The sequence below is a fragment of the Castor canadensis genome, chromosome 3 (genome assembly GCF_047511655.1).
Source record: "Castor canadensis chromosome 3, mCasCan1.hap1v2, whole genome shotgun sequence".
Lineage (NCBI taxonomy): Eukaryota > Metazoa > Chordata > Mammalia > Rodentia > Castoridae > Castor > Castor canadensis.
The window spans coordinates 90,383,705-90,409,396 of record NC_133388.1 but is presented as its reverse complement, the minus strand read 5'-3'; the positions used below and the strand labels follow the sequence as shown (position 1 = coordinate 90,409,396).

Sequence of the window (25,692 nt, the reverse complement as noted above, 5' to 3'; positions counted from 1 at the left end):
ATCCCCAGCATAGGGAAAACAAAACCAAAGCAGGAACTCATACACTGTTTGCAGGAATACAAATAGACACTACTCTTTAACTCAGCAGTTCCACTTCAAACATACTGTCATAGAGATAAATGTGCACACGTGCACAAACCTATGTAGCATTAATGGTGGTAGCGTTAACACCTAAAAACGCCTAAGTGACCATAACTAGGGCATTGGTTAAAACAATTATGTTATAGCCTTAAAATGGAATGCTCAGAACTACTGGAAAAGAATGGGATAGCTTGACAATACCAAATACTTTATTGTTACACTTGAAGCTCTCATTATTGTACTGGTAAAGTGTAAAATGATACAATCACTTTGGACAGCTGGCAATCTATTAATTCCGTTCCTAGGAACTTAAAACCTATGTTCACAAAATTCTTGTACTAAGACTGTTCATTGCAGCCTGACTCATAATAGTTCCAAATTATAAGCAACTCAAATGTCCATCTACAGGAGAATGGATAAATTATGTTATATTCATAAAGTCAAATATTACTCAAGAAAAAAAGAATAGATGCTGACATACACAACATGGCTAAAATCCCAAAAAGTTACCTGAAAGAAGGGAGACCAAATCACAAGAACTGAGACCAGATCACAAGATTTCATTTACATGAAATTCAAGAATATGCTGGGGCTGGGGCATGTCACAAGTGGTGCATGCCCTGAGTTCAAACCCCAGACCCACCAAAAAAAGAAGTATCTGTAGTATAAGACACCAAAGTCTGTAGTATTTTGTTATGGTGGCCCCATTAAACTAATACACTACTTTCCAGATTTTCCACATCTTTGTGTTATAAAAATTTGCTTTTGGTTTTGTTTTTTATTTAACAAATACATTATTTAACCCTCACTTATTTAACAAACATGTATATCATCCTCAATATGTACTCTTGTCTTGAGCTAAGCACTGTTCTATGAGCTGTATGAATTTTTACATTTAATCCTCACAACAACCCACTTAGGTTGTATTTTTTTGGGGGGTGGGGAACTGGGACTTGAACTCAGAACCTGCTTGCAAACCAGGTGCTCTACTACTTGAGCCATACTTCCAGTCTATTTTGCTTTGGTTATTTTGGAAATGGGGTCTCTCGTGCTACTTATCTGGCCTCAAACTGGGATCTTCCCAATCTCTGCCTCTCAAGTAGCTAAGATAACAGGTGTGAGTTACCAAGGCCTGGCCACTCAGTAGGTATTATCTGTTTTTCACAAGAAGAATCAAGGCATCAAGAAGTTAAATAATTTTCTCAAACTGACAATGCTAGTAAATGTCAAGAGTTAGGATGAGGACTCAAGAAATCAACCACTATTCTATTTACAGAATTTTTGTTGTATCAAACATAATTTTATATATCAATTTTTGCTTTTATAACTTCTAAATTTCAATATCTTCCTTAACAAAAATCTATTCCACTTGATAATTACAAACAAAATTCATATTTTATTGAAAGTTCATGACTTCATCTTTTGTAGTTACATCTTCAATTAGCCTGGAATCTGCTTTGTTTTAGTCTAGTAAAGCAAAAAAAAAAAAAAAAATCTGGCTTTTTTCCCCTGCCTCCAGAACTAGGTAGTCAGTTGTCCTAACAACTTATACAATAGTCTTTTTCCCCATTGATTGAAAACAGTATTTTAATCATGTATATTAAATTCTCAATACTAGTTGAGTCCATTTCTAGGCCGTACTGTATTTTATTAATCTGTTATTTCTTCTCCAATTCCAAAGTCTTAGTAATCACTGTTTCATAATATGCTATAATGTCTGGAGGCAGGGATTACTATCCTTTTAAAAAAAATCTTCACTATTCTCCCATGTTAATTTCCCTCAGAAGAACACAAATAGCAATCTATCAATGTATTGAATGCATATGAAGAAAGAGGGGCCTGGGTGAGGTGGCACACATCTGTAATCCCAGCACTCCAGAGGTTGAGGCTAAAGGATCACTTAGTCCAAGATCAGCCTGGGCAACAGAGCTAGACCTTGTCTTAAAACAGAAATAAAAATAAAATAAGAGAGGGAGGCATTAGGAAGTATTAGTAGTTAGAGAGGTACTCAGGGTTCATTTATCCAAATCTCCATTTACTGATGAGGAAATTAGATCAACTAAACTAGACAAGCACACAGAACTACTTCCAAGTACAATGGGTTCCCTGAATCTTTTTTTTTTCTTTTTTGGTGCTGGGGATCAAACCCAGAGTCTCACACATGCTAAGCAAGTACTCTACTACTGAGCTACAAACCTCACTAGGTTCTGATTCTTTTTTTTTTTTTTTTCTGGTACTGGGGGTTGAACTCAGGGCCTCACACTTGCTAGGCAGGCACTCTATCATGTGAACCATTTTGCCAGCCCTTATTTGTGTTGGGTATTTTCGAGATAGAATATCATGAACTATTGCCCAGGCTGGCCTTGAACCACAATCCTCCTGACCTCTGCCTTCTGCGTAGCCAGAATTATAGGCATGTGCCACCAGCACCCAGCTAGGTTCTGGTCCTTTCTATGGCTGGAAACTGGAGCCAAAAGTCAACAACAAGAGACAGAAGACTAAAGTTCTTCTGGTCTGTCTTTTTTAGGTTTCAACAATGCCTCTCATCTTTGAAAGTAGAAAAAAACTTGTGCCTAAGCAAGCTAAAGTTCAGAGAATCAGAATTCTCAAGTGTAGAAAAGATAAGGCAAAAGGGATGGTACACAGGTCTAAGAAAAAGCAAAGCACTGACCTCGCCATTGTAGCAATCACCTGTTCTGCAGCATCATTTCTATAATTTGCTCAGTTTTTGAAACACTAAAATTTGGGAAAACAAGTACTGCTGTTTTTATAGTAACATGCTTTTTGCCTAAACAGACAAAAATATAGAAGACACTGACCATGTCCATTCACCTTTAGGTTCTGGCTTAAAATTAAACATGATTTGTTTTCAAAGGTTAATATCCCTTATCTGAAATGCTTAGAACCAAAAGCATTTTAGACTCTTTCACATAAAAAATGATGTATCTTGGGGATGGGACTCAGTCTAAACATGAAATTCATTTACGTTTCATATACGCCTTACACACATAGCCTGAAGACCTTTTTATGAGGCCAGATATGGAATTTTTTTCCAAGGGTTGATACTCAAAAGTTTTCCATTTTGAAGCATTTTGGATTTCAGATTTTCAGATAAGGAGGTTTAACCTGTTGACTAAGTTCGTTAGGGATCCTTTTACCTGAATGCTGCTTTCTTCATCTTCCCGGGGTGATTGTGCAGGCATGACTTCCACATCTGAATTATCAGATGAGGTATTACGTTTTCTCTTCTTACCCACTACAGGAGTGATGGTGCTAAAAAAAAAGAGTATCTCATTTTCAGTGAGGGTAAGGAAACTTGATGGGTAAGAAACTATACTTAATCTAAACCACCACAAATTAAACTTCCAGACAAAAGTGTTTGGATCTTCAGTTTATGGGACTCACAGCTATTGAATACAGTGTTTGAAAAAACAAGACATTGCAGTTTCTAAGTAAACCACTGTCAGTGGTGTCAAGGATTTGACGAATCCTTGCTAACTACTATGTTCACAAATACCCAAAGGAAGGTAGTGTAAGACAGTAGAATGAATGTCAGGTTAGGAATTAGAAGGCGTTGACAGACATGCAGGCCAATGGGATAGAAAAGAAGACCCAGAAATCAACCCACACCCCTACAGCCATCTGATTTTCAACAAAGGTACCAATACACATATTGGAGAAAACCTCTTCAACAAATGGTGTTGGGAAACCTGGCTATCCACATGTAGAAGACTGAAACTAGACCTCTATCTCTCATCCTGTACAAAAATCAATTCAAAATGGATCAAAGACCTTAATGTAAGAACTGAAACTTAGAAACTACTAAGGGAAAGCACTTCAAGATATAGGTAACACTTTTCTAAACATGACTCTGATAGTTCACGAAATAAGAGTAAGAATTAATGAATGGGACTGTATCAAACTAAAAGGCTTCTGCATATCAAAGGAAATAATTTCCAGAATGAAGAGACAACAGAACAGGGAAAAAAATTTTTGCAAGCTATTCATTGGATAAAGGATTAATATTTAGAATATAAAGAGCTCAAAAAAATAGACATTAAAGAACAAATAATCCAATTAATAAATGGGTAAGTGAACTGGACAGTTCTGTAAAGAAGTACAAATGGCTAATGAATACATAAACAACAACTGTTGAGGATTTGGGGGTGGGAATTGGAATGTAAACACAATGAAAGTCAGCACAGAGGTTCTCAGAAAACTAAATATACCACTACTGTATGGCTCTGCTATGTAGCACTCTTGGGCAGGCATCCAAAGGAATGTAAGGCAACATAAAACAGAGATATCTGCATACTCATGTTCATAGCAACACTCTTCACAATAGTCAAGCTATGGAATAAACCTGGTGCCCAACAATCAGGCACTAAGATAAAGAAAATGTGATGAATGGATAAAGAAAATATGATACACATACACAATGAAGTATTATTCAACAATTGAGAACGAAAATTACTTCATCTACAGGAAAATGGATGGAACTGGAGATTATCATGTTGAGTGAAATAAGCCAAGCTCAGAAAGACAAAAATATATGTGGAATATAGAAATAATAATAGCATGACATGATTGTAAAAAGGGGGACTATTTTAAGGGGGAATCAGTGGAAGGGGAAAAGAGAGAGTGATGGAGGGTGAATATGACAGAAGTACATTTTATATATATCTATGAAAACAGCATAATGAAATCCACTAAAAACAGCCAGAAGTGGGAGAGGATGAGTTGAGAGGGTGAATTTGATCAAAGTACATTATATTCATGTATATGAATATCACAGTGGGTCCCCTTTGTATAATTAACTTATGTTAATAAGAAAATAAATAATAAAAAAAGAAAAAAAATATTAGAAAGCCTTATTTTGGCTCCAGTTCTATCATTAAATGGCATCAGTTTTCCTTATTTGTAAACACTAGGGATAACGCCTGTCCTGACAGTTGTTGAGAATCAAATGAGATATGAAACTTGCTTTTTAAAAGCAGAAAAGTCTTGTAGAGATACAAGCTTAAAGAATCTCAGGGAGAAGATAATGAGAGCAGGGAAGCTCTAAGACATGAAAGGGAAAGGGACTGAGCTATGCACAAGAACTATGGCAGTCTACTGTCCTGTCAACACTGCTCAAGGTTGAAAATGGTTACTGAATCTTTTCCAACTCACTGTTGCCCTGCAATAGCAGGGCAGCTATGTCTCCAGCAGTTCTCTTTACTGGGGTGTAGTGTAGGATAGGGGAGTAGTGAGAAGTCATTTATACTACAGTGACACAAAATTAAGAAGAATATATAAATACATAAAATAATAACTTTTAAAGGGAGTCCCAACATAATGATATCTTTTATGTGAATGTTTTCCTTTTAAAAAGATACACTCATTTGCAAATTTCTGTTTAATTGTGCAAGTATTAGGACAGAGAAAAGCAAGGCCTTGTTATACTCTGTGACAGGTCACCTTGAACTAGACAGCTGCTAACTGTAACTTCCTAGTGTGCCATCCTCTAGCATTCCATTAGAGCAGGAGAGGTACTCACTTTAGCTTACTCTTGCCCTTAGTTTTGGAGGCACCAGAGGTTTTGCTCTTCTTTGGCTTTTCCTCCTTCAGCCTCTCTCCACTGCTCTTCTTCCTGCGTTTCTTCTCACCTTCCTCCTCAGGTCGAACACTGGGCAACTCATCCTCATTCAGGACTCGAGGTATGTTCTGTTCACCCCGGGCTCTGGCCCTAGCAATGGCCTCTGCTACAATCCGATTTGCTTTTTCTTGCTTTTTCTGGTGCTCCAGCCTTCGGTTTTCCTCCATTCCTGCTTTACCCCCCGAATGAGGAGCAGAACTTGCTGGTGATGACAGAGCTGCCACCTCACTGGCACTTAGAACTTTAACCACAGAGAGCCCAGAAGATGCCCCTTGGGAAGAGCCAGCCTATAAAAATAAAAACACTAAAACTTCAACATGTTTGCAGTTAAATGGCCTAAATAAACCAGGTAGGCTACAAACTAGTTCTCTTGATTCCTCGAGAGCCAGGCTCAAACAAAATCTTACTGAATCTAGATAATCTTAAAAAAAAAGTGTGTGGTTTTTTTTTTTTTTTTTTTATGGGAAAGGAGAAAACTCAAGAATTCTCCCAAACTAGAATATCTTTTTTGACATGCTCTCATATCCATTATTTTAAAAATATAGCCAGTATTGTTCTCTTGCCTATAGACATAAAAAAAACTGTATCCTTGGCTTACCTTTATCACCCAGGGGTGGGGGAGTGATAATTGCCTATTTCTTTTTCTTTTGAATGAGAGGCAATTTCACAATATTAGGAAAAGGCTTTAAATAACTCAAAGACAAATACTAGATAAATTATCTCTTATCTCAAACCCAGCAATTAGCACTCTAATCTTTGCATGATATAATTAAAATAAGGTTTTCATGGGTGAAAGAAGTAAAAGTCCCGATCTTAGTTCAGATGTATAAATTTAAAGTATCACCACAATCAACAACACGTTGCTGCTGAGTGCAGTGACAAGGAACTAAGGGGTTGTTTTCTCTCTTTTCCTTGCTATGTAGATCTCTCACCTGTGGCTGCAATACCATCTTGAGTGGTACTGAAAGTCTCTGTCCTGGGCTTTGTCCTGGTCCCATTATCTGAGCCTGCTGCACTGAGGAGAGAGTCAATGGCTGAGTTGAGGGTGGTTGCGGGGGTTGTGGCTGTGATGAAGGAGGCTGTGGTACAATCTGGATTTTTTGCTGTGGTTGCTGCACCTGCAGCTGGATAGTTACTACTTTGGCAGGCTGCCCCTGGGCATTCTTGGCTTGAGTGAGGGCTGCCAGTTGGTTGCCCTGTAACACTATCTTGCCTGGTAGACTCCCTAACACAACATGCCGATGTCCTTGGGGACCTCCAGACTGTGGCTGCTGGAGGACCAGGGTGATGCGTTTTGATTCACCCTACAGTGAAGAAAGGAAATTGCAAAACAGGCACAATATTAAAGAATGATATACCAGAGTCATCCTAGAGTCATTAGAACTGAGAGTCAGAAGATATTCATTTCATTCCTTCCCTTATCTGCACTGATAGAACTGTTTCTACAACACCTCTGTTTTGAAAAACTCACTATCTTCTAAGGGAATCATTTAGTTTGTTGAAATCTATGAGAATGAAAGTCCTTACATTGAACTGAAATCTGCCTCCTTGTAGGTTCTGTTTACCTTACCTTTGCCTACCACATTCCCATTCTTTTGGGTCTTTATTTAGGACCTCTACTTTCTTACAATAGAAACTAATAGGAGGAGAATGACCTTAGTAACAAGAGTAGGAGAAAGAACTGGACATGGTGGCACAGGGCTATAATCCCAGCACTCGGGAGGCTGAAGGAGGAAGTTCACAAGTTTGAGGCCAGCCTGTGCAACACAGCTAGACCCTGTCTCAAAACACCAACAACAAAACCCCCCACAAAAGACTATGAGAAAGATAAGTTCTGCAAATGTAAATAAATGTAATTTTTCACAGAGGTTTCTTTGTTCTCATAGCATCCTCTACATTTTTCGTTAAAACTTAGTATCATACATTATTGTGAATTTTTAATTAATGTCTGTATTCCCCAGTAGACTGTGAGTTCTGTAAGGACAGAGACTACATCCAACTCACTTAGTACCAGGTAGGCACAGTACAAACTCAAGATATGTTAACATTAACTGCTTCCACCTAGCAAGTAGTAACTATGTGGCTATCAGTGCTAACTGATAAAAAACAAAGATGGAACTTAATTAAACAGGCTTCTCCTGAGACAGCTGTCACATGTGCTCTTCTCACACAGTTGCTGGGCCCTCTACAAAACCAAAATTCACCTCCCCCTTTCACTCAAGTCACCTGGGTAGGTGTAGAGGTCAGTGTAACTGCAGGCTTCAGTGGGGGCCCTGTAGCCCCAGGGTTTCCAGCAGGAGCTGAACCCTTAACTGGCTGGAGGACCAGCTGCTTTACTGGTCGGTTGGGCTGGACAATGCGCTGAACAGCAGCCTGGTTCCCAGGGACCTTGGCGGCCAACACTGTATTACCAGAGACAATGGAAACACCTGGTCGAAGGGGTGTGCCAGTTAGTACTTTGGTAAAAGTGACTTTTCCACCATTGGCTGTGCCAGCCACCAGGGGCTGAGCTGTGCTGGTGATACCTTGGGCCTGAATTTGTGCCACATGGGCACCAGTGACTGAGGAGCTCGGTGGGGCTTTAAGGATAACAATCTTGGGGGCTGACTGAGGTGGTTGCCCTCCAGCATTATTGGAGGAGACAGCTGTAGCAGAGACACCCATGAAAGGATTCCCTTGGCTCAGGATCTCCTGGCTTTTGGAGACCTGTAGAAGTCCTGATGTTGGCGTCGATGTCTGTAAGACAGGTTGGGCTGGCTGCTCCTGGCTGGCGGGCTGAGTGGTATAATCATGCAAGGTCAAAGATTCTGGAACTGGAGCTGTGGATTCTTTGGGAAGTTCTGTGGGTACTGTTTCCTCTGGTGGGGGGACCAGGTCATTTACTGATGAACTCCCCATATCACCCCCTCCACCGTCCTGGTTCATTTGATCCAAGGAGTCCAGAGAGCTTGGCAGTCCAAGGGCTTCCTCAATGGGGTCTTGAGTAACCTGGTTGAAGCTGTCATCAGTCAGAGAGTCCAGGCCAAATAAATTTGGGTCATCAAACAGATCCATGATGGGGTCTGCCATTTTGAGAAAGTAATGGAGGGGTTTCCTCAAGGTCTAAGAAGGGAAGGGGAGGGGGGGTACTGATTTTCCCCTCCCCTCCCCTATTAAGAAAAAAATGTACACAATGGAAGAGGACAACTCTTCAGTAAAAAGGCAAGAAACAAGTGCATGTCAGATTGTCCTGACCTTCATGGAGCAAGACAGCTAGATCTTCAGAGGAAGATGGTAGAACTCCTGCTGTGGGAATACAAATACAAATGAAAAATAGTAGATGAGCTCTGGAAAAATTTCTTCTTCTTAGGTGCCACCTTATTTTCAAACAGCATTAAAACAATGAGAAGAAAACACAGTATGAGGAAACCTAAAGACAGACACACAGCAGAAAAGGCACCCGTTTCTGCTTCAAAACTAACACAAAAAAATGAAAAAAGGAAACAAACCACTGCCTTTGACGCTTCTGTCTGTCAAGATCATTCAGCTACCTGGTGACAGTGGCTCAAGCCTGTAATCCTAGCTATTTGGGAAACTGAGAACAGGAGGATGGTGGTTTGAGGCCAGCCCAGGCAGACAGCTTGTGAGAACCCATCTCCAAATTAACCAGAGTAAAATGGACTGGAGGTGTAGCTCAAGAGGTAGAATGCCTGCTTTGTAAGCATTAAGCCCTAAACCCCAGTTTCACAGAAAAAGACAAATAACTAAAAAAAGTCATTCTAGGTTTTTTTAGGCAGAGATGAGGAAACTTAATATTCACTCACCTTCTATTTTCAGTTGCTAAGTTGGCAGAACTAAAATAAATGTATGTACTACCAGCATTTCTGTAAAGGTAGATAAGGGTTTCAGGACATATTTATTTTGTAAGTTTTCCTTGTATTTTAAATACTTTTACTACTGGTGAAAATACATCACCTTTAACCAAGTTTATAGCAGTCTCACCAAGCTTATAGTAAAATTTTGTCCAGAAAGTTTCATAAAGCCTATTCTAATAAACATACCAATTAATCTATATATGTTTGTTCTGCTATCCTCTTTGAAGAAATCTTTCTTATATTTAAGATCACAAACTGTCTTTGAAAAGGATTCAACATTTTGGTTCTACTTTATATTCCAACTTTTTCTTTGGCCATTCACCATACACTTCACTCCAGTACATTCTGGTACAACTAGTCTACACATTTTTCTCCCTCTTTTTTTTTGGCAGTGTTAGAGTTTGAAGTCAGGGCTTCACTCTTGCTAGGAAGGTGCTCTACCATGTGAGCCACTCCTCTTGATATCTGCCTCCTGAGCATGTAGGATACAGGTGTAAGCCACCAGCACCTGGCTACTCAGTTCCCTTAATGTGATTCCTACCTGCATGACTTTGCCTATTCTGCTATAGCTTCTGCATGGAACACACCTTCCTCAAACCCCCATTTCTACCCCAAAGAGCTCTCCAAGCTGAGATACTACCAATCCTCACAGCTATTATACTACATAAAGTAAGCCCTGAATTTCTGCCACTTTAACAACTTCAGCAATTTGTGATGACTTGGTTCTCTGCCTCCATTACCCATACCATTATTTATACCTTATTTGAAGCACTTCTATTACTGTCTTACTAAAATGTCTTGAATTTTTTCATCATCTCTTCTGAAGGCCCAAATAGTTCCTCTATGCAAATTATTAAAGACTGCCTGCCTCTCAAGATGCTTGTATGCCATCTGCTGGAAAATGTCCACATATATGTAAAAATTAATGATGATTATGGATGGATGCAATATATACTCTGCACAATCTTGTACTGTGACCCAGATCCTGAGAGAATGAAAGTTCCTGGGTGGTGAGAACTACATCTTACTTATCTGCAGATCTCTAAGGTACCAGCAGTATATAGTACACATAACAAGTATCCAAAAAATAGTTAATGAATTAATATACTTGCTCACATACCTGGAATAAACCATCCAGTTTCACAGAAACTATATGTTATTCTTTCATTTAAAGATGAGTCAGTAAGAAGCTTCCTATCTTGAAAAACTGTCCTACAAACGGCTAAAAGTGTGGTCATAAAATCCACACCTAGGGCTCTAAGTTCATGAAAATACTGGAGGGAGGAGGGGAAGAAAGAAAAACTATCAAAGACAAGGAATTGTATCACCACACAATGCAAATATATAAAAAAGGGGTATCTATTCTTTATAAATTTAACAATCCAGAAAAGCCTTGCTTGATAAGACCATTTCTTCTAAATTCTGGAAGACATCAAATAAGAAATTTGTCAGAGGCACAGTACAGACCTGACAGGAGATTTTTCCATATAACTCCCAAACTGTTTTTTTCCCTTCCCCAGCTCATCTCAGTTATCCTTATAAAACATGTATATTAATATGCCAGAAACTCTGGCATAAAGAGAACAGACTAATCAGTAGTCTGCACATCAGTAAAAATAACAAAGTATACAAGGTATCTCCACCAATGTTTAACAAGATCTTCCTAGCTTCAGTAACTGTATACTTTTTACATCTCAATTCAAGATCCATATCACTTCCCACTCCTAGTCCAAGAGCTCAATCCAGCCTCTCCTATCTAATACTTGTCCCCAATTTGTTCAAAATGGTCATCAGAAAAGTAAAGGATGTTCCTTGATTTAATGAAAACCTATTCAATAATTTTATACACTTCCTGAACACTACTATCAACTGTATCACTAGTTAGATCCTACTTTGCCATCTATTATCTTTCATCTCCTACTCATTGTGAAAAGTTAACTACAAGGAAAGTTTTCACTAACTAGAAACTTATGCTGCCCTTTCTTCCATGGGGTGTTTTGACCCTTTCACAACACTGTCCTATTTATTCATCCCTAGTGCTTTTCCTTCAATTTCAGAGAACTCACTTTATTTTTTAACTCTTTTATTTTGGAGACAGGGTCATCCTACAAAGCCCAGGTTGATCTAGATCCTCCTGCTTCAACCTTCCAAGTGCTAGGATTACAGGTACATTCACCCATGCCTGGCAGAGACATTGCCTGTTTTTTTTGGTTTGTACTCAGGTCTCACACTTGCAAAGCAGGCACTCTCATCCCTTGAGCCACAACTCCAGTCGAGACCTCACTTTTTAATGAGAAAACAGTAACAGTTTCTGAACTATTTCCTTACCCATATGGCTCAAGTACAAGCATTTAAAGGTCAATGCATTATCCATTACCACTCCCTTCCCAATTCTGGGGCCAATTTCTGCTTCTAACTGGTTCAGTCTAGGCCCAATAATGCAAAAACCTTACACTGACTCAATACCACAATACCAACTATCACTACTTCTTAGTCCCAACTCACCTCTACTGATCCCAATGAATCTCATCTATATCTTCAACCCTAGTCCCCATTTCTAGCTCCCACTTTATCTGTCCTTGATCTTCACAAGACTAAGCCCCCAAACTTCCAACTTTCTTCACCCCTCCTTCTTTTGCTACTGTGGGCAATCCTGACTGTATCTGCATAGGCTATTCTATCTAGCTAATCTATCTCACAAATTCTCTTTTCCTGGCTCAAACCCTGTTTATACAAATGTCATGCATGTTTCAAGGTAAAGCAACTGTCCAGACAGTGAAATCATACCAGATTTTTACCATATTAAGGCACCAGTGGCTCATACCTGTAATCCTAGCTACTTAGGAGGCAGAGATCAGGTGGATCAAGATTCAAGGCTAGCCTGACAAACAGTTCACAAGACCCTATCTCAAAAATACCCAACACAAAAAAGGGCTGGCAGAGTCACTCAAATGGTGAAGCACCTGCTTAGCAAGCCTGAGGCCCTGACTTCAAACCCCATGATTCCCCCTCTCCCCCCAAAGAAAAGAATGAATGAACAGCCAGTCATGGCTCACCATTGTCTAATGGTGGGTTTAAAATGGAAGTCAGATGAGCTGGTGTAATAGCTCAAGCGGTAAGCATGACTGCCTAGCAAGCATGATGCTCTGAGTTCAAACTTGAGTGGCAAAAAAAAAAAAAAAAAAAAAAGGAAGTCAGAGTTTAATGGTTGTATTTAATCACTTTTCATAATTCTAAACTAATGTCCAAACTCATGACAGAAATCTTGAGGGATGGAAGTGGAGAAGAAACAAATGAGTCAGTTAAGGTTGAAATTCAAGACCTCCTATCTATAAAATTCAAATAAGTCAGTTACCTCTAGAAAAATGTTATGCATGCCAATAACAGCCCTTCATCTCATCTCCTTCTTTGAGGGAACTACTCCTTCCCCTTGAAGTAAGTATAAACTGATGCTCTTCTGCAACTTTACTACCTGCATAGTTCTTGGACTTTATTTTTTGGAGATGTTATATTCCAAGTCTATTGTCCTTGTTTTATGCTTTGCCTCACCCTTGTCTGTTTCTGTAACATAGAAATGTCCTATCATAAAGGATTTAAATTCCACCTATATTTTTCCATTTGAGTCTCTCATTTCAACAAAGCAGTGATTCTCAACAGGGAAATGGAGAATTGCCCCTTTAGAAGAGCTTCTGGGAACTGGAGAGTGGGAGTAATTACATCTTTAAAATGTGAATTGATATTATAGTTACTATTTGTAGTTTTACATTTCAGTATTTAGGTTATTTATATTCAGTAAAATTGGACAAAATCTTATTGGCCAGTGAGGAGCTATAAAAATAAGATATTGGGGTTGGTGGTGATGGAAGCAGGAGAAGGCAGCATGCCTGGAGTGAAAAAGGTATTGGTATTTCTGGATGGAATAAGATTTCTTATGGTCTCTCTAAAAGGAATTTATCATAGTTTACTGTTTATGGTGGAAGAGAAATAGTAATAGATTAAATTATATATGAATGGAAATACAGGCATCCATTCTCCATTTACAGATTTCTCTGTTGTCCATCCTTTTAAATGGTAATAAGCAAATGCCATATTGAGCAATACTGACCTTCTGTAATATGCACTTTTAAAGAGTACCATGCATGCCCACTTAACCTCTAGCTGTTCAAAGATCCAGAAAAGAATAAACTATTTTACTCAAAGCATTAATCTTGTTGTTGGAAACAGTATCCTTTTCAAGAGGATCAGCTGCAGATAGATATAAACACAGGTTATTGAAACACAATATGAGTAGAAGCAGCTAAATTTAAATGAAAAATCCCTTGACAACAAAATAATCAGGAGTGCTAAAATAAAAATCACCAATATAATTTTAACAGGGAAGCTCTAGGCTATGTGGGAGACCCACACAGCCTCAAATCTTACAAAGAAATGGGAAATAAATATCCAAAGTGAACGTAATTGCAAGTTAGGGTCAACCAGGGACCAGAATGGAAGAACACAGACCATAAGAAATAAGAGCTATTAACTTGGAGACACTCAGATCTTAAGAAGATCAAGATCCTGGCCCATTTTCTTATCTTCACCATTCTTACTGTCAAATGTATGGCTTTGTTTCTTCCCAATTATTGAAGGAATTGGGGTATGGGCATTTGGGAGCAAATATGGCTGGGAAAAGTGAGTCCTCCGTTACAAATACGGAAAGCAAAACAGACAACTATGAAAGCTATATGCATGTATTTTTCAAGGGGTAAAGGAGAAACTACAAAATTAGGTACTCATATGGGGAAAGGGAAGGGACCAAGTAAGGAAGTGAAGGGTTGATGGAGAGAAAAACCGACTGGGGGTGGGGGTGGGGGTGGGGGGACCCGGGTACATTACCTGCTCATACTGCCGGGGTTGGTGCCAGTAAGGCCCATACTGCATAGGCGGGAGATTTCAGGCAACTGGCGCCCCCAAAATGGAGATGAGCTACATGCAGTTGAGGGAGGGAGGTAGCGGGGGTGCCCTCCAGGGTGGGGATGGCCAAGACGGGAAGATGCGGGGGGTGGGGGTGTGGATGCCCGGGGTAGGAGCAATGTTAGGATGGAAGCTCCAGGCTGAGAGGCCCAACAAGCCCTGAAGGAGGAAAGGAGCTGTGCCTCACCCCAGTGGAAGAGAGAGGTGGCTTTACCTGCAGCGGCAGTGGGGGGCTAGTTCACCCCTCTCGCTGTCTCTCCAGCACCAGTTCCCCCTCCTCCTGCGCAGCCTAACTTGATGTTCCTGCCCGCCCCACGTCCTCATTGGCCGAAGTCCACTGCCATTCACCAGAGCCGCACAGACGCAAAGAGTGCAAAGGGCGGGACTAGAAGGAGCTCCCCTCCCCCTCCCCCCTCATGTTAGGTTGAGAACGCACGGAGAGGCCTATCCGGTTTCTAGGGCTGAGACGAAGCCTGCAGCTTGCTTTAAAAAAAAAAAAAAAAAAAAAAAAAAAAAAAAGGGGGGGGGGGTGGCCAGATGAACAGTCTCATGGCACAGGAAACCAGTCCTGGGGGTTAAATTCCCTAGTACCTACACTGTATTCTGCACACCAGACAGTGTAAACTCCAGAGGGAGTGTTCCGCACTAGGCCAGCCCCGCCTCCCTCGGAACCCGACTTCTAACAGCCCTGTCAAACCCTTTCCTGTAGTGGCTATACCTTATCCCACTACCCAGTAAAAGGGATCAAATCTTCCTTCCATCATGGGAGTCAGTCCAGTTACTGGAATATGGAGTCCTGTACTCTTAAAAGATAAAGCACTCTTTCTGCCATAACCCGTAAGGCTGGCTTACATACTTGACACTTGAACCCTTCAGCAGCAGCACTACTTTCTAGAAAATAATCTCAGGTGCCTCTTAACAATTCCTAGTCATCTTAAACTAAACGCTCCCCACCCCCAACACACATCCACTTCCCACCTCCCAAATTCGGTCTTCCCAGTCCGCTCTTCAGCCCATTTGACATACTGGTTAGTGTCCATTTTGCAATGTCATTTAAGACCACTCTAGTTCTCTAGTTCCCAATGGAACTAGTTAACCCCATAATCATGATATCCAAGTTTAAAATCCCAAAGTAAACTTCTATTTAAAAGAACAGCTGCCGGGGGCGGGGGCGGGGGGGGGATAAAGGAGAATAATGGAGAGGGTGAATTTAACTAAGATATATTGTAAGCACTTTTGTAAATGTCACAATATACCCCAATACAACAGTAATATGATAAAAACAAACAATAAAACAGCTGCTTCCTTCTGAAAAGTACCTCCAACATTGCAATCTTATTTTAGGTACTCTAGAATGCAAACTAGGAACATCAGTTTGGCCACTGTTAACATTAATATGCTAGAAACACTGAACTAGCATACTATAAGCAGCAATTTCCCACTCTGAAACCTTCTTCTGTACTTACCTGGCATCCAATCATTTGCCAAGTCTCATTGATTCTATGGAACTATGAGACAGATTTCAGAGCTGGCAAAGGCTTTGGCTAACATAACAAGTCAACCATCTCATTGTTTGGATGAGAAAACTGAAACTTAAGAAAGCTAAATGACTTGTCTATGAAAGCTAAGTGGCAGCTGACAGAATAGCTCAAGTGGTTAGAGCACCTGCCTAGCAAGTGTAAGGCCCTGAGTTCAAACCCCAGTACTGCCAAAAAAGAAAAAAAAAAAACTAAGTGGCAAAGTCAGGATCCATGTATCGCTGCAATCTAACTTATTTATGTAGTTGCCTGTGTTAGAGAAAGAAGCATTGGTAGAGTGCTTGCCTACCAAGCATGAGGCCCTGAGTTCAAATCCCAGTGCCACAAAGAGGAAGGGTGGCTCATATCTGATGTCTCTCTCTACTACTTCCTTCCACTACCACATTAATTTTCAAATACACAGTTTGGACAAATCAATCTCTGCTTTAAAACTTTCAAAGGCATTCTGTTATTAAGAAACGTCTTATTTTGCACTATTATTCTACATATATATCTATATGCTAGCAAAAAAAAAAAAAAGACAAGTTACTACTGCCAATTCTTTTTCTCATCTAGGTCTAGTTAATACTGTGGGCTTCCAGTTACATACCATCCTTAATTCACTTCTTTGCCCTGTCAAAATCCTACTTATCTATCTAGATCAAATGCCTCTTCATTCATATGTCAATGTTTATTGAATATACAATATATCAAGCAATTTGCTAGTACTGGCAGTCCAAAGATGAATATAAGGCATAATCCCTGCCCTCAACTCATAGTTGGTAAGAGTACATTTGAATGTATAAGTGGGGAGTGAAGAGTAGAGACAATAATAGTGATCATCGTACATAATTTTAAGATAATAATACAAAGTGATAATGAAATCAGCAGGGAGTTATTACAAGAACATAGAGAAAAGGAAATTAACTTGGGAGGAAAAGATACCAGTGTAGTAGTTTTGAAATGATGGGAGGTGGGAGGGTAACATGGGTCGTAAGGAAGGATATTCAGGTACCAGGGATAACAAGAGAAAAGGCAAAACAAAGCATGTCAGTGAGAAGCAGCATGAGACATAAATAAAAAACTGTAAGCTTCTGTAGTTCAGTCTTGTCAACGTGTAAGTCACAAGAAATTGGAAGGAGATGAAGCTGAAGATGGATAGGTAAGGGCTAGACAATGGAGGGCCATTTTCTTACAGGTTGGTAAGAAACATGGAAAGATGGAATGAAATGATCAGAAGTGTTTTTTGGTGCTTTTTTTTTCCTGTTCAGCAACCAAAAGACTCTTCCTATATTGTGGGAATAGCTAAAGGTAAAAGAACCTGCAGTGGGAAGCTGGATCTTGTCTGCATTTATAGAGCTGGGGGAAGAGCCCCTCCTTCTCTTGCTGGCAGAGAGAAAGTACAACAGACTAGTGCCTGTGGGTATATGGTCCTGAATCCTCAAGATGCAGAGTTCAGTACTCTAAAATTACTCAAGCACTATGCTATATGTTACAGCAGGTTGGAGCATCCATAACTTGAAAACACATAGCATATACAACATTACTGTCACAAAAATTACTGTTGTATACAGTATTGCTCACTAAAAACTAAGTTTTTAGATTACTAAGATCTAAAAACTAGATCTTATTTCATGTTCTTCATCTCAAATACTGCAGATGCTTGATTAATTTTTCCCGTAACACCAAACAGCTTCCACTAAAGACATGCTGTCTCACAACAAACATAGAATTTTCACTTTATCATTTAAATTAAGCACATTGCATGCCCTTTTTTGGCTTGATAGGGATACCGTACCTTCTACCTTGCTTTTGGCATGGTTTGCTGATGGAGAGACGTATTTTCACAAAATTAAGGGCAGGGAAACAGAGGATCACACAACGGTTTAAAAACTACTGACAATAATGTAGGATCAACTGGGAGCTTCTCCATATCAACTGAACTGCATAATGCACACACAGGAATTTAACATTTTTGTCTTTGAAATTTCTTTTGATTTTTTAAAAAAACTTACTATCTTTTGACTGCACATGCAAAAAAAAATCTCTGAATAAGGCAGGCTTACTATACCACATGACATAGGCTAGTTGAAGTGGACACTCCTGCTGCTGGACAACTTTGCCTTTGCAGGGGTAATACAAAGACCCAAGCTCAACTACTTAGACAGCATTTGGCAACAGCAAAAATCAGGGTTCAATTGTAGCATCCTCTACAGATCTCTGATCTCAGAATGTGGCATTCTTGGTTTCAAACCATTTTCTAAACCAGCTTCTCTAACATTCCCGTTAATTTTGTGAGCCACACAATATCCTTCCAATAAATCCCCTTTATGTTAAAGTTAGTATAAGATGATCTCTGTTGTTGGCAACCAAGAATACTAACAAGATGTTGAAGGCCTGAATTATAGCAATATGGTTCAAAATATAATGATGAGAAGAAAAACAAAACCTAGAAATATTCAAGGGCTAATCAGTTCAGCCATATCCAATCAGTTGTTTACAGCATGTGATATTCAGTGGGAAGTTGGCCATATAAGATAAAGGTGTGGTGTGGCGGTAGGTTTACAGGGCCGTCAGCACCTAAGTGGAAGGTGTAATTGTGGAGATTATCCAGAGAATGTGAAGAACAGAATAAGCGTAAGAAAATCTGCCCGAATACCACTGGGAAGCAGTAGAGAATGCTGGTGTCTGTAAAGAATCGGAGAACCCATCTCCATTTCAAAAAGTAGCTGCTACTCACCTCTAATTAAGCTGTGTATTATCATATGGAAATACACACCCAAGATTGAGAGAGAACTTCAGATTTTTTCAAAAGCTAGAAATGGGAGAGCTTTATGTAAAATCTCCTAGGCTTTAAATGTAGACAGTTAACTTAAACAAAATAAAACTTTAAATACTATGCAGGCTAAATAAAATACTTTGCTAGAGACTCAGCTGTTTGTGATTTTTGGTGAAGAAAGAAAAGCTAAGGAGGAAACCAGGAGAACATTTGAATTTAAGGATCAGAATAAGGTATGCCAACTTTAGCAGGTAGAGAAGGAAGATTAGAGAAGCAGGGCAATACAATGTCACAGAATTAATAAGAATAGAGATTTCCAGGATAAAGAGTGGTCAATTATATCAAACAGAAAAACTGTCCAGTAATATAAGAACTTTAAAATGTCTGCTGGGTTTTATAGTGAAAGCCTTTCACATGCCTACTTTCTACTGTCAGGTTGGAAGTAACTGGTCCATATGTGCTACTGCAGCATTTTTCTAGTCCTCTTTTTGGGTAAGCACCTTCCACCTTGTATTTTACTTGTATTTGTATATGGAGGTACAGTGAAGTCCAAGAGAACTGGGTTCAAATTTTTGTGCCACCAAGTAAATTAACCTTTCTGAGTCTAGCTCATCCTCTATAAACAGGGGTAAGAGTATCAAGTTACAGAGCCATTTACGGGAATCAAAGAAACATCTAGCATAGTAGTTGACACAGCTATTATGTCTTAGGAGGTGCTCATCAAATGTTGCTGGACAGATAATGGGGGAAAATTGCCTTTGCTAATGTTTACACATACCTAGAAGATATTAAACAGCCTTAGAGTGGATCGTGTCCAGATTAATGACCTCCAAAACCATTTAATTTCAGCAGTCTAATACGTATAAGCTTGAGCGTGCATTCTAGCTCTCATTCCCTCTGAAGTTAAGGCAAACTGGAATATATTCTGGAGTCTGAAGATCATGATCAACTAACTACTGATCGTGTTCGGTCGTCCTAAACCTGCTATAGATTCTCCATGCCAACAGTATGCACTTTGAGTGGGGAAAGGCCTAAGTTAAGACTCCCAGGGACCCAAGAAAGAGTTATAAAGATTGCAGAAAAACGACTCGTGTCCTCAAACCTTTTCCCATGCTTTCAGGATCATTTCAGGTTTTCTTTCTAACTCTCTGGTCACTTCCTTGCTACTTTAGTTACTGAATTTCACTTTGGTCCTTACCTGTTTTTTCTTTATATGCTATGCTGTCTTTTCAAGGATATCTAATTCAAATAGACAACCTCAATTACTATCCTTTTCTTCAACAAATTACCTATGCTTATGTCTCTCACTTCTGTCTCTGGGCAAGACATCACCTCTGAACTCCAGACCTGTTTATCTACCTGCTGCTTACTTAAGAGCCCTTCCTAGGAGTCTCTCCATTCTCCCCCAGTCCCACTCCCCATATGCACAAACCCAAGGAGGTGTCATCTTCCAACACCTCCCATCCACCCATGGCTGCAGAGACCAGAAGCCCTCTTCCTTACCACCCATACTCAACATTTTCAAACCCTAGCTTCACCTCCTAAATATCCCTCAAATCCATCATCTACTTTCACTCTGCTGGCTCAGTTTACCATCTTCACTTCCCTGGACTACTGCAATTGCCTTCTAACTGGTTCTTTCTCCATTCTGCTTACTTACTTATTTTTGTGGTACTGGGGAATTGAACCCAGGGCTTCATGCCTGCATGTTCTACCTCTGAGCTACACACAAACCCCTATTTTTTTTTTAAGCAAGCCTGAAATAACTACCTTTATTTCACAGATGAAGACAATGACACACCGAGAGAAGTGATTTGCCCAGTATCCTAAAACTAGAGAAAAGTGGTGCCAGATTCAAATTTAGACAGTGCAGCTTCAGAAGCCACAATCTTAATCACTCTACTATACTATGGTCTAGGTTACATGCCCCTATTACAGTCTCTAACATCCAGTCCTTCTCCCATGTAGTAGAGATTGAATAACTGATTATATAATCAATCATTTGATGTTCCTCCCTCCCCCACTTAGAATGCAAGTTCCTCAAGGGAAGGACTGTTGATGAATTGTTCAGGTGGTAATGGGCAATGCACTCTTGCTTCAGGAATGCATTGAAATTCCAGCCAAAGGTGTGTGGGAGGTTTCCCTCACTCCATCACTCCTGCTGCAGTGTCAGCTATAGGCAGTGACACTTTTTCCCACCAGGAACAGCCAGAAGAGGCATCATAAAATCATAAACATCTTCACTTTTTAGGGCCTACAGCAGACATAGCTTTATATACAACAAAAGGGGCTCTACACAGCACATACACAAGACTGTTCTTTATAAACAATAAGGAAATTGTAGTTACCCTGTAAGCTTAGACATTATGCCTCAGTGGTGACCAACTTATAGCAGGGGCAGAAAGCAAATGGATGACAATATACCCTTATGACTCAAAAAACAGGGCATGGATTCTTTTTTCTTTTTTAACAACTTCATTGTAGGTTTTTTTGTTGTTGTTCCCCCACCCCAGCCACCCCATTAAAACCCTGGAGCTTTGACCTAAGTCTGAAGACAGAAAATAAGAGCCTAACCTTTAAGGATCACAACCTTTAAAGTTCAGGTTAGAATCTGAAGAAATTCCTTTTCACTGGCACATAATTGCCAAAGTCAAAGTAGTATTCCAGGTTCCTGACCAATGTATCTATTTTAATAGTACCACTTTGGAGCATACAACATAAGTAACAACATGTGTAATTCAGGTAACAGTCCTGATCCTCTATTTGGTGCCCCCTCAACAAGCATCCCTCCATGGGCTATTTTAACTAAGGCAATTTTACAAACTCTTGTTCAGTCTAATAGAAAAACATAAATATTTACTTAATTTAACTACATGCTATAAGAGATTGTTTTCATTGTAACATTTTTGCTAAAGAAAAAAGTATGTGGGTGGGGGGAAGGGGAAATATCAAAAAACATAGTTAACCCCAGTGACATGGGGTTGATAAAAATTTAGTGAGTTACATTGATTTGCATTGGCTAAAAAAGCAGTTATATGCAAGTGTGACCAAGAGAGTTCCTCTGCAGAGCTTACTTCACATAATCTTACCTTCAAAATAACTAAGCTAAATAAAAGAAACAAACTATTATCCTTTTTCCTATTAATAGAGATACAAAGACAAAAAATTTTTACATGTTCAAGGTTCTGCAACTGTTAACTATACAGCTTGAACAACCTACTGAATGCTTACCTGTCTAGCATTGGGGTCAAAGGCCATTCTCCCACAGGGTCGCCAATGAACTTTTTAATAAGGGGAAGACTGGATAACTAATAGGGCTTTGAAGTCAGACAGACCACAGGTCCTACTTCTGGTTAAGTTACCTAAGTCTTATTTCTTTTTCTGTCCTGTAAAAAGCAGCAAGTATCACATACATTTCAGAGTAAGTCTAAAGATTAAAAGATAATATGTAATACTTGGCACAGAGTAGGCAAATAAAAAGGAGTTTATTATTCCATATCCAATATTTTAAAATACTCCCAAAGCAAAATTACTCCTTAAAGACTTAGCAGAGCTGATCTGCTAAGCAGAATAGTGGGCCACTGAAATACATAAAAGTTGCACAATTAGAACAGCAAGACTGCTGGGCAGGACAAAAGGATTCTAGCACTACCAGGCTAAGGAAGCAGTACAGTTCTATAACCTCCTTCGACCAGCACTGGTATCTCAGGCAACATCCCAGGTAATCTAACTAATCATTTTCATGTTTGTAGGAATATGCCCATGTCTAATTTCAAAGTACTTCACTTATTTCACAAAACCTGCTATTGTTAAGTTAAAATTCCACAATTACCTAGGCTGTGCTTTGGTAGTTTCCCTGTCCAGATCCAGCTGCCTTAGCCTTTGACTCCAGTGACTTTCAGAACAGTGAAAGGAAGTGGCCAAAACCTATATATATTTAACCCTTCAAGTTAAAAAAAAAAAAAAAAGGAAAAATAAAGGCCCCAGCAGGAGACATATTTGAAAAACAGGCAAGAGTACCACACACATTTTATAGAATTCATATGCAAATAAAGGAAGAACTGATTGGTGTGCCCCATCCTCTAGGAAAGGGCTTAAAAAAAAAAAAGAATAAGCATTAGAGAGAAGTAATGAAGAATAAAACACTGATTTTCATGTAATTTTGGTAGTCCCTATTCAAAAGTACAGGAAGAGGGGATATAGTTTAGAGGCAGACCTCTTGGCTAGCCTGCACAAGGCCCTCGGTTCCATCTTTTGCACTGCCAAAAAAAAAAAAAAAAAGGCCAGCAAAATCTTACCATTCATGTAATTTACTTAGGTAAATTACATGATAAAATCACATTCCATATACAAGAGCTGGGGGGCATGCCTCAAGTGGCAGAGTGCCTGCCTGGCAAGATGAGGCCCTGACTTCAAGCACCAGTACTGTTAAAACCCCCATGAAACATTACATACACAAAATTCTGTTGATTTGGACTCTAAATAGCCAACAAACTGCAGAAATCACTGATTTCTTGCAGCACCAATAAAAAAGAAATTGTTAGTTCACTAACTGAATACCCATGTCCCAAAAGAATATTCCCAAAGATATCTATAGTGCATCATCCAACATATAGTAGAATAAAATCGCAAGCAGGAAATTCCAAAGATTTCTGTAGTCACCACAGGAGAGTTTGAGAGGTCCTGAAGATTTTACAACTGTTGAGTACCCTTCCTTGCATATGAAATTAAGAATTCAGTTACCAGAGCTAAGGGTATAGTAGCTCAATGTGGGGTGGGGGGGTGGGGGTGTTAGAATCTCAAAACAAAAAGGTCTTATTGTGTAATTATTAACTACTAGACTACTGGGGCATTACCAAAAAGATTAGCACCACCACACTTTTAGGTGCTGAGATAGAAGGAGAAAAGAACAATTCTGAAAATTATTATTTAATTTCAATAGCATGACAATTATCTTTTTTTTTTTTTAATTTTTGAGACAAAGTCTTGTTATATAGCTAGGGCTGGCCTTGAACTGGAAATCCTCCTGCCTCAGCCTCCTGAGTGCTGCAGTTACATGGTATATACCACCATGCCTAGATCTTCTTAAAACCCAGTGGCTCAGCCTGTATAATCCTAGCTACCAGGGAGGCAGAGATCAGGAGGATCATGGTTCTAAGCCAGTCCAGCAAACAGTTCTCAAGAACCTATCTCAAAAACACCCAACACAAAAAAGGGATGGTAGAGCACCTGCCTGGCAAGTGTGAGGCCCAGAGTTCAAACTCCAGTATCGCCAAAAATAAATAAATAAAAAGAAATAAAGTCTGAAAATAAAATGGAGTCATATACAATACATTCCTCTGGGGAGATGGAGAAGAAATAAAATGAGGGATATTTACTTTTTTCAACAACAAAGTCAGCCTTTCACTAATAATTATGCATAACAGTAAATAGTAATTCTGGGAACTCTTCAAACTCTTGAAACACACACACTGATAATCTGAAGCAGAAGAGGCTAGAGCTTTATGTATAGGTTCCCAATGCTTTTTTACTGCTTAGGATATGTTCCTGGATTCACTCCTGCTGAAGACCAAAGGAAAACAATTATTCATGCCAGGCTAATTTCTATCTATGTCTCCTGGGTTTTCAATTATTTTATAACATACAATTATAAGATAGAAACTGTTTCATTTCTAAAGTTTCTTAATGAAATCTGAAGGCAAGATGTAAGGTATTTGAACATTAATTGTTTTGCTTCATGTGACAGTAAACCACCCAAGAACCCTAGTGAAGGTCAGAAAGTAATATGTAATAAAAAGACCAAAAAAAAAAAAAAAACAAATGTTACCTACAGAACAGCTTAAGCACAAACCTCACAGACTAACATACTTTGTAGCTTAAATTTAAAACATTCAGTAACTACAAAGAGATGAACTTATTTTACAATACAAATACAATGAAAAATTTAAGAGTAATATGCAACAGTTAGTAAATAAACAGAAAGAGGTAAATTATGACTTCATAAGCACACATGAGCATACAACAAAACAGATTAATGGGGAAAAAGATTACCCAGGGCAGTTTAGAATGCAATAAATGGTCAATAAACTTTTAGGCAATAGGAAAACTGTTCATAAAACAGCTTCATTACATAAAAATACAACTGTTGGGGGTAGGGGGAAGTGGCTCAAGCCTGTTATCCTAGCTACTCAGGAGGCAGCGATCAGGAAAATTGAGATTCAAAGCTAGTCAGGGAAATAGTTTATATGACACTCTATCTCCAAAAAACCCACCACCAAACAGAGCTGGCGAAGTGGTTCAAGTGACAGAGCGCCTGCCTAGCAAGCAATAGGCCCTGAGTTCAAACTCCAGTACTGCCAATAAATAAATAAGTACAACTGCCATCTGAGTGCTAGGCACCCAAGGAACCACACCTTGAAAACTGGGATCTCTACATTCCTTAAGCCTCAGCTAAATAGAGAGGCAAAAAAGGTCCAATCTCAGTGAATTAAAACAAAAAGCAAGGGGGGAGAAATGAACCAAGCCTTGTATGCACATATGAATAATAAAAGAAAAATGAAAAAAAAAAAAAAAACAAAAAGCAAAGTGAACAAAATCGTAACAGGAAGATGAAAGGAAGACCAAGAAAAAAATCAAAGGATAAAAAATTCATCAAAGAGGAGATAAAAATATAAACTGAGTGAGACAGGAAACATGATAGTCTATCAATGAATCAAATGGTAAAGACAAAACAGTAAATACCAGGGTGGTCACAGTAATGCAGAGACTTGCTCAGATGCAAGTATAGGAGTGCAGTGACTTCTAGGGGGTAAAAGTGGAGGCTCAGGAGAAATGTTTGTCTTTTGTTTTTCTCCCAGGTATGAGGCT

At 39.3% G+C, this 25,692-nt stretch overlaps 1 protein-coding gene across 7 annotated transcripts in view; it reads right to left on the bottom strand.

Moving 5' to 3' along the window:
• Chd8 (chromodomain helicase DNA binding protein 8) overlaps positions 1 to 25,692 on the bottom strand; it is a 59,204-nt gene that overhangs the window by 31,228 nt on the left and 2,284 nt on the right. For 4 of the 7 annotated variants that reach the window (XM_020170585.2, XM_074068413.1, XM_074068412.1 and 1 more), the window contains exons 2-5: positions 7,946 to 9,004; positions 6,652 to 7,023; positions 5,621 to 6,006; positions 3,240 to 3,354 (exon numbers count right to left, since the gene is read on the bottom strand). In XM_020170585.2, the coding sequence (XP_020026174.1) occupies positions 3,240 to 3,354; positions 5,621 to 6,006; positions 6,652 to 7,023; positions 7,946 to 8,788 (1,716 nt within the window). In that variant the 5' untranslated portion in view covers positions 8,789 to 9,004. Of the gene's footprint in view, positions 1 to 3,239; positions 3,355 to 5,620; positions 6,007 to 6,651; positions 7,024 to 7,945; positions 9,005 to 14,743; positions 14,869 to 25,692 lie in introns of those variants that run through there. The other 3 variants (XM_020170584.2, XM_020170587.2, XM_020170586.2) reach the window with 3 other exon arrangements.